The 16,563-nt window shown below is 41.8% G+C and overlaps 2 protein-coding genes and 1 pseudogene across 3 annotated transcripts; 2 read left to right on the top strand and 1 right to left on the bottom strand.

Annotated features, from left to right (window-relative positions):
* Window positions 1-2,897: 2,897 nt before the first annotated feature.
* On the bottom strand, window positions 2,898-10,686 carry zgc:174624 (uncharacterized protein LOC100151757 homolog). 2 transcript variants are annotated; one of them, XM_040159072.1, is made up of 5 exons: window positions 10,379-10,686; window positions 8,977-10,117; window positions 5,530-5,742; window positions 3,209-3,255; window positions 2,975-3,079 (listed from the first exon to the last, which is right to left on the bottom strand). In XM_040159072.1, exons 1-4 carry the CDS (start codon window positions 10,560-10,562, stop codon window positions 3,222-3,224), a joined length of 1,572 nt encoding a protein of 523 aa, XP_040015006.1. In that variant the 5' UTR covers window positions 10,563-10,686; the 3' UTR covers window positions 2,975-3,079; window positions 3,209-3,221. The 2 variants fall into 2 exon arrangements, with proteins under 2 accessions (XP_040015000.1, XP_040015006.1); XM_040159066.1 differs by lacking the exon at window positions 3,209-3,255 and having other exon boundaries at window positions 2,898-3,079.
* Window positions 10,687-11,536: 850 nt separating this feature from the next.
* On the top strand, window positions 11,537-13,914 carry LOC120807304 (methionine-R-sulfoxide reductase B1-A-like). Its single transcript, XM_040159095.1, has 4 exons — window positions 11,537-11,668; window positions 12,291-12,433; window positions 12,617-12,731; window positions 13,310-13,914. Exons 1-4 carry the CDS (start codon window positions 11,614-11,616, stop codon window positions 13,327-13,329), a joined length of 333 nt encoding a protein of 110 aa, XP_040015029.1. The 5' UTR covers window positions 11,537-11,613; the 3' UTR covers window positions 13,330-13,914.
* Window positions 13,915-14,010: 96 nt separating this feature from the next.
* Window positions 14,011-15,762, top strand: LOC120807294 (annotated as a pseudogene).
* Window positions 15,763-16,563: the final 801 nt, after the last annotated feature.

Consider the following 16,563-nt stretch of genomic DNA (forward strand, 5'->3'; position numbering starts at 1 on the left):
GACTCCTCTCTGCTCTGCGCTCAGCGTCAAAACACAGACCGAGCTCTACTCTTCCCCCTCTGACACCGCAGTCCTGTACGCAGACTTATGTAATTGCAAGACCTGGAAAATCCGCGCCAGTTACAGCTCAAAAGCAAGAATCCCTTTTTTTTTTTTTTAAAAAAAAAAAAAAAAAGATTTTTACTATTATTATGATGAGGGCACACTGGCCACGTGTCCAAGGAGTCATCGGATCTGTATTTACAAACAGGACACGTTCTGAAATTCCCTTCTGATTAAATTGCATTGAATTTCTACTTGTCTCCCAATGGAGCTACATAACGTATCTCAACCACTGAGCCTCGATTTTCTTTCAACGCGGGAACTATGTGTGATCTAGATCATCACGTCTGCCTATGGGACTGAAAGGAATACATGTAGAGGGGAGGGAGAGAGAGACATCAGCCTGAAGGCTGAACACGGTCAGTGAGGCAATAACCTGGATTTCTGTGACCCGACATTTAACCGCTGGATCCACTTTCTCAAACATGGCGGATTTTATGGACACTTTCATACACTTGGACTCCCTGCTCATCGCAGTGTCAGCTAATGGTACCGACAGCTGTGAGCGTCGTGTGCCCTCCGGTCCTACTCGTGGAGAACAACGCTGGCGTGTGTGTGTGTGTGCTGCCACCTGTTGGCCGTGCTCCAGAGGAAGAAGTCACGCTTGAAGGGCGGCTGGGAGGTGCAGTCGCTCGCCCTTCACCCGTAAGGAGCCGGAATTCATTCCTAACGTGAATGCGCACATCCACAGAAAGAAAATGCTTCTTGTCATAATGGGTAATATAAAACTACTTTCTACTGATAATTGCGACTGATCTTGTCACAACAAAAGCCTTGCTACAAGGCTGCATTTAGAACATTTAACACCTTAGATATAAAAAAAAATCATGATGGAAGTGCACATCTCCCCAGATGTGCACTACTGTAATTAATTCAGGCAGTATTTCTGTCTAACTTAATTTATCCAGACTTTATTGCAGGCCATCTATGTATGGTATGTTTGGATCTGACAGCGTTAGCATGAACCTGATCTTGAGCAGTTAGGCCCTACAGCATAGATTAGCAAAGTTAAAGCTGGGTTAAATGTTGCTTTTGTAAGGCCAGATAGGGCGCGTTAAAGGGGTACTATAACAATTTAGCACGGCACCTCGATAAAGTTGATTTGGATTTTTTTTATTTAAAAAAAAAAAAAAAGGTTAAAATCGACGATATGCTGTGTTTTAGTTGCCAGATCCTAGTTCCCATAATGCAACTCAACAGCATCTTTCATTAGACGCTCCCTACCTGGTAAATACCCACTTCTTTCAAACCCCACGCCTCCAGCTAGCATCATCAGTTGACGTTGGAGCCACAGAAGATATTAAACAAACCGTTTTCACAGAAGTAATCCTCGTGGCAATTCACTTCGATTCAATTTATATAGCGCCAAATCATAACGAGGTTGTCTCATGGGCACTTTTCATATAGAGCAGATCTAGACCGTACTCTTTATAGTTATATTTACAGAGACCCAGCATTCCCCCATGAGCCAGCACTTGGCGACAGCGGCAAGTGCACTGAACTTTAAGAAGAGTGCCACTTGAAGCCCAGCCAGCTCACTGACCAGCCACCATGAATACATTTAATGGATGAGAAAAATCGTCTTGAATGAAAGAGCTCAATTTATTAGATAAACTCCGCTGTAGTTCCTTGTGGGATACATTTTGAAATCAACAAACAACATGATGGTGATCAATATGTAAAGTGATTACTGCTGTTCAGTCATTTATTTGCCACGTATCTCCATTCATACATATGATAAAGAGAGGAGAGACTTTTCACTGTTTTGCTGATGAATTATTCAACCTGCGAACGGAACAACACTTTGGATCAGTAAGATTGTCCTAACTGGTATGTCTGTGGAAAATGGCACTATCAAATCCAGGGTATCAGAGATGCATTTAAGCCGTTTTATCTAAAAAACGTCTTATCCCTATGGGATGTTTCCCCCATGCATATATAGGTTACTCCGCGCTCCCTGCTGCGTGTGCGTTCTTATGTCGAATCATCCGTCCGCTTTGGCAAAAGGTTTTACCACAAATATCACAGGAGTAGGGTTTGTCCCCTGAAAGACATTTCATGTGTTTTTTGAGCTGACCACGGGAGTAAAAGAGTTTCCCACAGGACCCACACTGATACGGTCTCTCTCCTGTGTGTGTCCTCCTATGAACTGTGAGGTTCTGGCTCTGAGTGAAAGCCTTCCCACAGATATCACAGTGATAGGGTCTCTCCCCCGAATGCGTCCTCATGTGCACAATCAGATGCTCTTTTCGGATAAAAGATTTCCCACAGTCTTGACATTTAAAGTCTTTAATCCCTGTGTGTATTTTGGAATGTATATGTAGACAACCGGGGTTGGTAAACTTCTTGCCACAAACATCACAAACGAGGCGCTTGTTGTGAGCACTTTGCAAATGACTTAGAAGCTCCTTTGTAGACTCACTTGTCCTATTATGTGTTTTTAGATGCTTCATGAAGGGACGGATGTACTGGAAAGCCTTTCCGCACACAGGACAAACGCTACGGTCCTTTTGACTTTTAGAAGAATAATCTCCATCAGGCAATGTTGCTTGAGCGTCCTCCTTCATGCTGCCATTCTGTCTTTGCAAAACCTTCGCCCCGTTGCTCTGCACCCACTCCTCATCGCTGTCACTGTTCTCACTCTGATCTGCAGAGCAGTCTGAAGAAACTGGCGGCAGCTCAGTATTCACGTGTGTCTCTGGCTGATCTTCTTCAGTTTTCACAGCTTGAGGAGGAGGAGAAATAACCTCCTGTGTTTGACTGTCATCCCTAAGTTCCTCCTCCTCCTCTTTTACTTTGAAGTCTATCTGAACCAAGCAGTAGTTCCCATCATTGTTTTCTGTATCTGCTCCGCTTTGAGAGGAGCCTGGGACCTTAGCTGTACTTCGGTCAGACTCTTGTACCACGGGTTGTGTTGAGGTCTCCTGCGGCACCTCCTCTCCAGTCATAGTGCAGTTGGTAAGTGGAGATTCTGTAACTACAAAGGGGATGGAAGTAAGTTCCTCAATAGGCTACTCTGGATTAGAACTGAAACTAATTTTCAATTAACCTGCGATACATCTGATTGCTGCTTAAGTCATATTTTAAAGTAATTCAGCAAATTCACCGTTTACAGCTTCTCAGATGTGTGGATGTGCTGGTTTTCTTCGTCTTCTATGATGGTAAACAGAATATCTTTAGGTATTGGACTGCTCCTCTGACAAAACCAACAATTTGATCATGTCAAACTTGATCTAAGAAAAATTCTGATAGACATTTGTCACTTTTTTAGACCAACGATTGTCATTAGATGCAGCCCTACTTTGGATCAAATCAACCTTGAATAGATCAAGCCAGACTGAAAATTGTCAAATAAACTGTATAGGACAGCAGTTAAAGGGGAGTACTGCATCTGGACCAGGTTTCTGGAGAAGCTGGAGGCCAGACTATTCTTTTAAAGCAGTCTGGGACCACAACAGATGACAGAGACTGATTTACAATGCCAAGAAGCCAAGGGGCAAGGACTCCATAAATGTCTTTTAACAATTTTTAAGTATACGTACAAGTATCCTGGTTATGATCAGGTTTTTGGAGTATCCTGGTTATGTGTTGCACATGTAAACACCTTATCCTGGATGAGCCATTATTCCGGTTTTGAGAAACCTGGATATTCAAGCTGGAGAACTACGGTAGAAACCAGGATACTATGGCATATAAACACATTATCCTCTGTTCTGACCGTTCTCTGCCATGTTTGTAGATTCCCAATAGTTAGGCGATGATAAAAAAAAATTATAAATTTTTTTTAAAATCAGATGGAGAAGCCAGATCCAGCAGAATAATAAATGCAGCAGAGTTTAGACAGCCAGAAACCCAACTCTGCTCATTCTCTGTTGTTGAGCAACATCAGTCAGTGCAGAAATACAAAGCTGGTATATTCAGGGATCAGGACACGTGCACACAAACCAACAGAAAGCTGGACACTGTTATGATCATGTAAATACAGGGATATGAATAACCCGGGGCCTGTACCACAAAGCAAGCTCAGCTTAGTCTGGCTCTCTTGGGGTCATCTGGCTTCACGGAGCCTAACACCAGCTGTCATGGAAAACCGGTATCATGAAGGTGGTTATCAACTGGCTCAGTTAACTCTGGGTTTACCTGTCTGACTATGACCGGGTTCTTGTGACAAAGGGGACGTCGTCACGACCATGAATAAAGTACAAAATATGAAATGAGATGAAACAATCATACATAAAATGTAAAGAATACAATACGAAGCTGCAGAAACACTAGAAATAATTTCCAAATATTAAAGTATGGCTAAGGATATACTGTAAGTACATGCAGGGATTATTATAAGAGTCTTTAGTATAGGGTGAGTATTTTTTGCTTTTTTTGTCTGAGGATGAACAAAGTATTATGAATATGTGATGCACATAAAAAAAGTTACCATTAATTTCTGACCGTTTTTGCTGCCAAAGCAGAGATGAGAGAAGTAGTTAATACCTGAGAAGGTCTATCTGACTGGCATGTTGCATTGTTTTACCATGTGGAATACTTAACTGCGCGTGGATTAGTTTAGTCTAATAAAAGACAACAGAGGGTTTCGGTTTTTTTTTTTATTTCCCCTTGTCGTCACACAGTCAAGTCATGTTATCCTGAGCTACAGCGATGGAATAAGAGTGTAGAACCATCGACACTGTCAGGAATCCTGACGGGGGTGAAATAATCTTTGGGCAGCTAAAATACAGCTGTGATTGTCGGTACGTAGTCGTTTAGTTCTGTAAATTCTCCCTCCGTTTGTTAGAAGCTCTGTTATAAAACCAGAGTGGACACATGGAAAGCCCGCAGCAGCAAAACGAGTCGACTAATCAATAAAAACATCCATGGCTCTATATGATTTGTCGCTTTCTCGTAGGCCCATTTGTCCGGTGGGAATCTGACTGGTCAGTAGTTAACCTGAAGTTAACCTGAAGTTAACCTGCTCTGGAGCAGGTTAGCCCTGCGGCATAGGTTGCCGTGGTGACATAGCCCAGTTACCACGGTGACACACCGCGGTTGCGAGTCTGCCAGCTTCGTGGTACCTGATGACCCGGGTTCCAAAGCCCAAAGAGGGCTGGACGACCCACTAATCTCGCCCCGTGGTACAGGCCCCATGTTTCTCTGTGTTCCGCGCAAACACCGTGGTCGTCCATGATTAAAACCAGGACGCTGAGGTTCATGTAATCCGTCAGAGAAGCGAGGGTAAATTTACGGTTAATTTATGTAGTCGATAGAGTTGGGGAGGAAAGCTAAAGCTAGCCAGATGTCAGATAGCAGGAGAATTTGATGCCTTGGCGTTTTTTTTTATTTGTTTTTTTTTATTATTATTTGTTTGTTCATATCCTATCAACAAGGCACGTCTGAAACTTTACCACACGAGAGTAAAGCTACCAAGACCCAAACCTGCTATGTGCTCCGTGAAGTCCGGCCTTTGACGCAGCGCGTGGGGCTCTTCTCCCGGTCGGCGGACACCGGCTTCCTGCAGCGCTAGCGTTATGGCTCTCTCCACCTCTCCGAGGATCTCCTCCGCCGCTGCGTACAGCCGCCGGTGGACGAACGACCTCAGCTGATACATCGCGCTGTCCTCGGTGGACAGGGGTGGTGGGAAAACAAACGCTGTATGGAATTTGGTACAAAAAAACAAAAAAAAAGAAAAGAAAAAAAGAAAAAAGACAAGAACGGTAACGCTGTGCAATGTGGCGGTTAAAACAAAAGCAAGTATCCGTCACGTGACGACGGCTGGAAAAATATATAATATATATATATATTATATATTTATATTAAAGACGATGATTATTCACTCTGTTTTTAATCGTTATTTCTTGTGTTTCTGGGGTTTTCTGTCCATACAATAAGCTTAAGGGGCTTTATGTTCACTGGCTAGTAAAATGCGAACATATCTACGAACATATCTAAGATGAAAACTAGTTTTTATTAGAATTTCACAACATATCCCACGAGTCTTAGCAAAAAGACACCGTGTCCAGGCCTCATGGGTATTGTAGTTGTGGAATGCCAAGAAACGAATCCCTTTAAAAAAAAAAAAAAGATTCTGTAATAATGAATTTGCTTATTTTAAATTCAGATTTTCAAAATTCTGTTTCAATGAAAAAAAAAATGAAACTAATAATCTGCAAGTCAAAATTTCGAATTTAACTCACAGACAGCTTTCAGTTTAAGGCAACATGCAGACACATAAGTGCAGCAGTTGATGTAAAGAAAATAAAAGTCTTTCACCCTAGTTGATGGACTTCAGTCTCTTCCATATTCACCATCGTGCTGGGAAGTTTGTCAAGCCATAATGCGGGTAGGGAAAAATACCATCCACAGTACCTCCTTGCTACGTACACCCTCGTAATAACAGACATATAGTAAATCTACTTTAGTACCATGTAGGTAGCTTTATTCTGGCTATTATGGGTTTAGACAGACTGAAGGATAATATGGGTGTTAATATTTTGATTTGTTGGCCACAGCCAGGTAAAGATAGACTACTGTAATGTAATATGACAGGATAATAAACTTTATTGTCCCCGTGTGGAAAATTGGTTTCACCATAAGAAGACATCACACAGAACAATATACAAAAATACATATTGTTTTTACCAATGGGGGTCAGTTAAGTGTCTTGATAAATGCCAACATATTTCAGCCGACTAAATCATGTAGAACAGAAACCTCAAGGGATTTATGAACATATTTAGACTGTGTTTTTTTTTCTTTCTGGATAACAGGCAAAGGGGCTCTCCTAGTTGTTCTTCAAAATGAAAGTAGCTTATGAAAAAACATCACAACAAGGCATTCACATTGTCAAAGACATGTTTGTGTGATAACAGTAGCAGACAAAATCCATAGCCTAGATGAAATGACCTCCATTTAACACCATCAGCTAAGTTTACATGCAGACAATTCCTTTCCTAATTTGGTATTGGATAAATTTATAAAAATGTCAGATGTAAAAATAACTTGGCTGATCATGATACACAGTAAAAATGTCTGTCTGGTTCTGTTGTTAAATGATCACTGCAACAAAGATTAAATGAATAATAAAAATGTGTCCTTTAATTATTTATTTTTTTTCTTGCTTTGACTATCTGTGTAAATATGTTGGAAAGCAACACTTGCAACGAGTACTGCTGCCAGGTCATAATTTATGCCCCATTCATTCTGACGATGGGCAATACTTGATAGGTCACTAGCTTACTCATTGCAACTATTATATACACCTAATTGTAGAGTTGAATGATACCCAAAAATATTGTATTGCTAATTTTTGTATGACCTGCCTTATGTTCTATACTAGTCTTGCTTCAGGGCTGTATTTACTACAGAAATGGGTTGGCTGCTGCTCAGGTGGTAGAGTAGTAGGATTGAAGACACTGAACCCCCAAATGCTCCTGATATGTGTCAGTAAATAAGTGTCTTTGAGAAGAAAAAAAATAAAAAAGCCAAATGAATATATGTAATGTGAAAGTAGTTAAAGCGTGGTCACAAACAACTGTAAATAACTGCAGTGATAATATGTACTGATCTATAAAGCAAACTGAGAATTTGTCAATCACATTTTTTTTGCTAACATGGATATGAATCTCTTCACGTTGCTAATTTCAAACAGTTAAAGCCCCAGGACACCAACCCAGGGGTTTGATTAGACCAAGTCTCACTAATGTGTGCAGATGTGCAGTCCAGCTTGAATGGCATCTGTATGATTCTCCTGTTAAGTTTTGTTGCACCTGATAAAGGCCCCGCACACCCGTGGTACACCCACAGAGGTGGTTTCACTTATTCTGCGGGACTAGACTCAGGGCCGCGAGGACACCTGTCACTTACCTGTTGAGCCCGGTCAGACCGCATTTCGTCGGGCAATATTTACTTTCTAGCCAGGGTAGGGCTGTAATGCTGGCTTCCTGCTAATCGTTTAAATCGTACTTATGAGCATCCGAGTGGGAAACACGCTCACATCAGCCTTCGACTTGTCATTCTGGGTCGGAGACATCGGGAAATTCTGACACCAATATTAACACTGATGCAATGGATTCGGCTGATTTTACAGGAGCTATAGACTCTTTCTTCATATATGGTTCACTTCAAACTACTGCAAAAACATAACTCACCGAAAGTAGCTAATTTAGGCTGTTTATCTGGTGTGGTAAAGGTTAGCAGTAGGGTTAACACCTTGGAATAATTCCTGAACACTTCCAAGTAGGAATAACAGGTGTTTGTACTTCATTAATCTCTGCCACTGTCCTTGCACACGGTACAGCCGTGCAGCACCCCTCCTTCTCCAGGTTATCATTATCTGCTGAGTAGGAGGTCAGTCCCACTCACTCTCTCAAACTGGCATTGGAGAGCCTCGCAATTCCCCCAGTCCAAGTTCAATCGGATTGAAATCAGCAAAAAGCGAAAGAGGCGGGGTCGATTGGCGACCAAAATGCGTCCCCCTCTGTTCCTCATAGAAATGAATGGGGGGCGAAATCCGGTATGGCTGCATCTTGAGTTTTGTTGAAGTCATTAAAATAGGTGGCCTAGGCAAATTTCCAGCTCTGCCCAACTTCAGTCTACATATAGAAAAAGTTGACTAAATGTTCACAGTGAGACGACTTACCTCAAGTATCTCTGAGTTTAACAACTTATGGTATGCCTTCGGAAAGGGCCGGAAGTAACCTAAGTATATATGATTTGTAGATAAACTCGGGAATGGCCAACAGGTGAGTCACGGCACGCAGGTCATCTTTTCTCGCCTAACTAACACACAAGCTATGATATGGTCTTCTGAGTTAATTTGACTGTTTTCACTCAGCAGCTGCCTTTTCATGAGTTTGCAGGTGTACCTTAAGATTGGGTGCAAACCTGTATCTCATGCCACAAACATGACAGGCATACGGCCTCTCTCCCGTGTGTGTGGTCCTATGTCTCGTCATCTGTCCACTTTGGCGAAAACGCTTACCGCAAATATCACAGGGGTACGGTTTTTCTCCCGAATGGTATCTCATGTGAGTTTTGAGGTGACTGCTAGTGTTAAAGAGTTTGCCACACAGGCCACAATGATATGGTCTCTCCCCTGAATGACTTCTTTTATGAATTGTGAGGTTCTGGCTTTGGCTGAATGCTTTTCCACAGATATCACAGTGATACGGTTTCTCCCCAGAGTGGGTCCTCACATGGACGACGAGGTGCTCTCTACGGTAAAATGTTTTGCCACACTCTTGACACGCAAACTCCTTTGTGCCTGTGTGTATTCTTTCATGCAGCCGGAGACAACGATTACTGGCAAAAGTCTTGCCACAAATGTCACAAAAATATGTTTTGTTGTGACAGCCCTTCATGTGAGTTATCAACTCTTTTGTGGACTGTTGTGCCATCCCACAAACAGTGCAATCAGTCTTGCTCTCGTGCGTTTTTATGTGCTTCATCAAGGAGCCGATGTACTGAAATCCCTTGCCACATAAATGGCAAAAGCTGCGGTCCTTTTGACCTTTAGAAGAACGATTCTCGTAAGGCAACACGGCTTGGTCCTTCTTATCATTACTGCCGCTTTGTCCTTGCAAACTCTTTCCTTTCCTTTTCATTGTTTTGGTCTGCTCTCCTTTGCTGCTCACTGACTCCTCATCACTGTCATTGTTCTCGCTCTGAGCTGCAGAGCAGTCTGAGGAAACTGGCTGCATTTCATATGATGCTTGCGTCTCTGGCTGATCTCGCTCACTTTTCACAATTTCCGGGGAAGGAAAAACAATCCCCTGTGTTTGACTCTCGTCCCCAAGTTCCTCCTGCTCCTCTTTTATCTCAGACATCTTGAAATCTGTCTCAACCAGGCAGTAGTTCCAGTTATTATTGCCCAGGCCCGCGCTGGTTTGTGAGGGTCCTGGTAACACAGCACTCAGACTGAAGTTAGTCTCCTCTGGAGTCGAGGGTCCTGGGTTTTCCTGCAGCACTAGGGTGTCACGTTGGTCTCCATGTTCTGTGGTGCTTCTGGTCAGTGGAAGCTCTGCAGCTACAAAAGACACAGACATAAAAGTTTCCTAACAGCCTGTCATTTTTCCATTGGAACTGGGTCATTTTTATAAAAGATACGCGCTATATAAGAAAACTCCGATTTGCACGGGCACTCTCAGTGCTTGGTGAGTGGATTGTGTGCGTGCGCGCATGCGTAAACAAGGAGCAACATCCTAAGCTACTTCTTCAGCTACCGCTACACCGCCTAATATGAGGACCAAAACGCCACCACGCAGCGCACTAAAGCTGAGTGCCAAACCTGAGTTCTTTCGCAGAAGGCCCAGCTGGCGTCGCAGACTTTCGACCTCCTCTTTAGACCGACTAACTTCGGCTTCGTACAGCGCTAGCGTTATGGTTTTCTCCACCTCTCCGAGGATCTCCTCCGCCGCTGCGTACAGCCGCTGGTGAACGAACGACCTCAGCTGAAACATCGTGGCGTCCATGTCTCGGGAGAACAGACGCGGCGCAGGAACATCAGCGACGGCGGCTGGACAGCAACAACATCAAGTCTGCTAACCCACCTCCGACCTGTCAAGCCCCAGAGGCTGAGGCCCCCCCCCCGCCGCCGCCAGCAGCCACAACGCTACATCCGGTCTGCATCGTTCAGAATAAAAGCGTCAGTTCCAAATAGAGGAGGAATTTGGATGAATTTAACCAAAATAATTAGAAACCGAACTCAACTAAAACCAAGAGCATGGTCTAATTCTGAGTACTGTATATACTGTATATACACATTGATAATGCCTAGTAATGTAACTCACAATGATGAAAAAAAAAAGCCAAACTGATTTTTGTTGTAGTTTTTTGTTGAGGTTTTTGATCTGAAACTTTAAAAGGATAGTAAACATTACTGGACGAACAGCACGTACTGTGAATAAGTGCCTCTTAACTTTAGTGGCTATTTTTACATTTGTATTTTTTAGAATTTATGTTGCAGCTCCACTTCATACTTCTGTCTTTGCTTCATACATTTGGTGGCTACTTCATTAGACAAACCTGTACAATGGATCACGAATCAATACAAAAATTGTGCCATAAATTCTACCTTTACAAAGTTCATAATGTTCAGTTTTTATTGACATTAGAGAAAATGTGGCAGTGGTTTCCAATATTATGACTATTTTTTTCCTAAGGAGGAGAAACCAAAAAATGGAGAAAACTACATGCTTCCTTTCGAAACCTCCAACAGTGATTGTCAGCCACCCGTCCCAAATAATTATTTTATTATCATATTTACCTGAAGTTTATAATGCATACTTTTAAAGGGCAATGAAATCATTCAATTAATAGTGGCTTTTTAGAATGTATGCAGTTTATTATTTGATTATGATTAGAAACTGTAAATAATTATTCCAAAGCAAAGACTTCATAAAGGGCTCTGATTTTATTTTGAAGGGTAGACTCTCAGGCCGGAAGTGTTATTGTCGTTAACGGACTGTTTGGGCTCCGAGCAGAAGGCTGATTAAAAACATCACTACTCTCTAAGCGGGGGTCATGTCGTTCTGTTCTTTCTTCGGTGGAGAGGTCTTTAAAGACCATTTTAAACCAGGTACCCTCATGACTTTGACTTCTTGTACTTTGCTCAAAAATTTCAGCATAACAGTTGCTGTTTAGCAGAAGTGGAGTTAACGATAACTAGCTAGCCACTGTTAGCTAACTAGTCTTTGTAACACTAGAGAACTTTGCCAACGTCTGTCTATATCGTACTAAAGTAGCCATTCCTGTTCCTATCGGATGTAGCTACCAACAAAGGCTTAAATGTCGGCTTGACACTGCACGCACGGTCACAGAAATCTAAATTGATGGGCATGGAAGTACTTACAAAAAACCTGTTAGCTCGTAAAGTTTTGTAACCCATGTTCAGGTTACACAACGACTCTGTTTCAAAACTGGATCTAAATGAGCTTAAAAACAAATATAAATGCAACGTTATAAATATCAATATTACAAAAACGTATAAAATGTTATATGTAAACATGGTATATTGTTTTAGAATATAAAGGGATCACAGAAAGAACTAAAACACGATCACAAGCGTCCATGATTAAAAAGATACCAATATAGCAACATTAATCGTTGCTAACGTGACGGCAAGCCTGTAAGATCTGTGTTGAAACAGTTCTCTCGTCGTGGTGCACACCAGCCATCGTCTCCCATCCTTCACTCCTCAGGGATTTATGTCTGCTCCAAGTGTGATCACCAGCTGTTCTCCAGCCGCTCCAAGTACGAGCACTCGTCCCCCTGGCCGGCCTTCACAGAGACCGTCCGTGAGGACAGTGTCTCCAAACACGAGGAGAGACCTGGGGCGTACAAGGTAGCATCAGTAACTTCTAAAAAAAAAAAAATGATTTTAAGGTACTAGCAGTAAACAAAAAAAACAAAAACTTGCAACCCTTTAAGGACTTCTCATGTGATGGACTTTTTGTTTAACGCATTAAAGGACAACTCCGCGGATATGCACAGAGTCGTGAGTCACATGCGTGATGTGTTGTTCCAGGTGCGGTGTGGGAAGTGTGGAAATGGACTGGGCCACGAGTTTGTGAATGACGGGCCAGCCAAAGGGTTGTCTCGCTTCTGAATATTCAGCAGCTCACTGAAGTTCATCCCTAAAGGTACAGTCAGATTATTACACAGAAGTTTCTACCTTGTGTTATTGGGCCCTAGAAATGCACGGACGTCAATTTTATTGCTGATACCATATCTCCATTGAGCAAACACAACTTGAGAGAAGTAATGCCTTCTCCAGTACAGATATTGTTCCTCATTAAATATGTTATAATACCAGGTATGAGTTTTTTCTTTCAAATACCATGTAAAATAGGTTAAAAAATGTGTTATGAGAGATGCTCTGCCAATACCATTTGGTTAGCTAAAGGGATATGTATTGATATAATATGAAATCCTTGTAAAACTCTTAACACTTACATTTTGTATGTGCCTCAAACAATATAAGGCAGCAACACATGTAGACACTTTTATATGCAGTTACATTCTTCTTGTATTTATGTTGTTTCCAGCACTGTCTCGTCTGATTCAGAGTGTGAACAGTCCAGCAGACATCTTGTCTCAAATGCTGAAACTGGCTCAATTTCAATAATTCCTATTTAGAGACTGTGCCCATCAAAATTTAGATGTTGAAAACTACGCAAGCACAACCCCACATCTCCCTGTCTGCCTTTGCTCTCCCCAGATAAGGTCGATGGACAGTAAGGTGAGCTGGAAGGGGGACGTGTTGCCAGACTTGTAGAAGTTTCTTTGTGCTGCTGAAGGCGCGGTCAGTGGATGAAGAGTTCTGGGACAAAGCCCAGGCTGGGAGCACCAGGCCTCTGATGAATGGTGGCCTCACTGGACAGCAAGAACAGAGAACTGGTCTCAGCACCTTTTTATTATGCAATCATCACAGACTCAGTGACCAGGATCACCTCGCTGAAGACACAATCACTGTCTCATCAGTTTTACATTGATTGACGCTTGTATCATCTCATGGTGTGAGCAGACTTCTCATGGTTCTGTAATCTATTTCTTACTGGGAGACTAAAAGTGTTTGTTTGTTTACCTTCACAGTTTTTCTTGTAGGTCTTCTGATTTCGCAAAACTGTCCAAGTAAATGAACCAATATACCAGAAAACAGTAGCTTACAGAATCGAATCTAAGAATAGATGAACCTTTTCCAAAGATACTCATGATGTTTGTTTTAAAATAATTTGTCAGTAATGGCCTCTGCGGTGTTTCATATGCTAGATGCAGAAAATGTAAATGCTATATCATTAAAGAAAATAATGCTGATGCAGTCTACATCACAGTTGAAGGGCTTTATGTAAATGGATAAAAATTACTAATATGCAAAGAAATGAAATAAATATATTTTAAATTAAAAAAAACAAAACTCTCCCTAGATATTTTGGTAAATACTTGCTTTTGATTAATCTTGTTTTCAAATATTAAACCACTTTCTCCTAGATGAGAAAGGAGGAAGAAATGAAACTGCCCCAAATCCAGTCACCTCTTCCTGTTTTGCCCTGGCCATATTAGTTATATTATCGTAAGTTATATTTATTATTTTATATATTATTTTATTTATGGACACAAGTGTAATCAGAAATATAGCATCCGTAACCATTCTTCAAATTTAAAATGGCACAGTTTGCCTTACATTGACACTACTGCTCAGTCATATATGTACTGCCATCGTGTGGAAGTACTGAGAGTAAGATCAGGTGTTACACAAGCAGGACAGAGCTGCTGACACTTGATCTGGACATGCAGGGTTTTTCTTCCAGCTTAGACCGGGTGACTCTTGGTAGACATGTTTGTAAACTAACTAAAGGGAAACTACTTTTGGTTTTAAGGGACTGAGACATTTGACATGGATGAGATGTCACATTGTTCTTTTTCTGGTGGAGAAGAATACAAAAATCACTTCCAGGCTGGTGAGTGACAAGGAAGCACAACGCTGCATGTCACGGGGAAACAAATCCTGCTGCGGCAAAAATAAAAGTCCATGGCTCCGTTTTGTCTCTCAGGTACATACGTGTGTTCTGAGTGTGGGAACGAGTTATTTTCCAGCACGTCAAAGTTTGAGCACTCTTCTCCTTGGCCAGCCTTCTCAGAAACAATCCACGAGGACAGTGTCTCCAAACACCCCGAAGCATGGGGGCCGATAAAGGTAGACTGCCTCTGCAAAGGTATCACTGCTGAATGTTTGTTATGATACACTAGCTGGTCTATATGGGATTTTCTTCCAGCACTATAACTGTTACTAATTCTGTGATCTATAGAGTTTTGATTTGAACCTTCTGCTGTTAAACGTCCCAGGTTTGTTGTGGAAAGTGTGGCAATGGATTGGGCCATGAGTTCTTGTATGACGGACCAAGAGAAGGGCTGTCCCGCTTCTGAATATTCAGCAGCTCACTGATGTTCGTCCCTAAAGGTGGGCCTATCTTCGTCTTCTGTGTAGCTGGTTCCGACGTAGCCTAAACCTTTACCATCCACCTTTTAACTCACTCTTTTGACCTTTTCTCTCTCCACAGAAAAGGTTGATGGGCAGAAAGGTGAGCTGTGAAAGAGAAGGCGGTGTTCTGCTGCTGTAGGTGCAGCCAGTGGATGAAGTGCTCCGGGGTAAAACCCAATAGGTCTCCCGGGCACTGATGGACTCTGGCCTCACTGGGCAGAAAGAAGAGACCGAACAGAACCATTAGCATAGAAAAACGCACACACAAAAACAGCACCTAGGTCATACAGATTCAGCCACATTTCATTTGTACTGTACACTTGAATGTTTAACTTCCCTCTCTGGCAAAGAGTTTTAAGATGTTTAACAGTTATGAGTTAAAGTCTTACTGGAATATGGAGTCCCAGCTTGCTTGTCTCAGTTTTGCACATTGTTTGCAGGCTTCAATGCAAATTAATCTACATGTGAATCTATGAAAATATGTTGGTTGTATTGTACATGACAGATCTCAAATCGTCCTTCAAAAGTGCAATTGCATGTTTCCATCAATTGATGGTGCTATTTGCTCTAAAAAACCTTTAATTAACCATGTTAACAAGTTAGCTAATGCATCACTGTGGACACAGATTGTTCTTTGTGCTAAGAACCATGATGTACAGTACTGTGCAATAGTTTCAGGCACTAAAAATAAAGTGAAGATGCTTTCAAAAAGAATGCACTGACTAGTTTTTATTTATTAAGTAACCTCATACAAAATGCATTGAAGAGAAAAATCCTAAATCACATCAATATTTGCTGTGACCGCCCTTTGCCTTTAAAACAGCACCAAGTCTTTCATGGTACTTGGCAGGAAGGTCGTTCCAAGCATCTTGGAGAACTCACCACAGTTCCTCTGTGGATTTAGGATGTCTGTGTTTCTTCTGTCTCTTCATCCCAGACTGACTCCATGATGTTGAGATCAGGAGTCTGTGGGGGCCAGACCATCTGTTGCAGAACTGCTTGTTCTTCTTGTCGCTGAAGTTAGTTCTCTACGACTCTGGCTGTATGTTTGGACTCGTCCTTCTGCAGAATGAATTTGGGACCCAATAGATGCCTCCCTGATGGTACCGATAAGAATCTACACATCTAAAGTGCTTAAAACTTTTCCACAACACTTTACCTTAACGCAACATATGAGTATACATATTACTGTTGTGAATAACAGAGAATATCCTGCAAATGGAATTAATATGCTCATTAATTTATGGCAAACAACAAAGCCATTTCCACGGTACTGTTCTACCATTTCCACGGTACAAGTGTATTGACATCAACCTCTTTTGGTTGCTGTCAATGCACTCCCCCATTTAAACTCATTTATTGATTTATTGCAGAAAATTCCTCAATGCTGCCTGCAAACATTCAGTGTTTCATAAAGAGAAAGTGCTTTTTATCACAAAAATATATCACCTTCTTTCTGCATGTAATTTATTTTACATTCTCAATTAACTCGC

This window comes from Xiphias gladius, chromosome 3 (genome assembly GCF_016859285.1).
Source record: "Xiphias gladius isolate SHS-SW01 ecotype Sanya breed wild chromosome 3, ASM1685928v1, whole genome shotgun sequence".
Classification (NCBI taxonomy): domain Eukaryota; kingdom Metazoa; phylum Chordata; class Actinopteri; order Istiophoriformes; family Xiphiidae; genus Xiphias; species Xiphias gladius.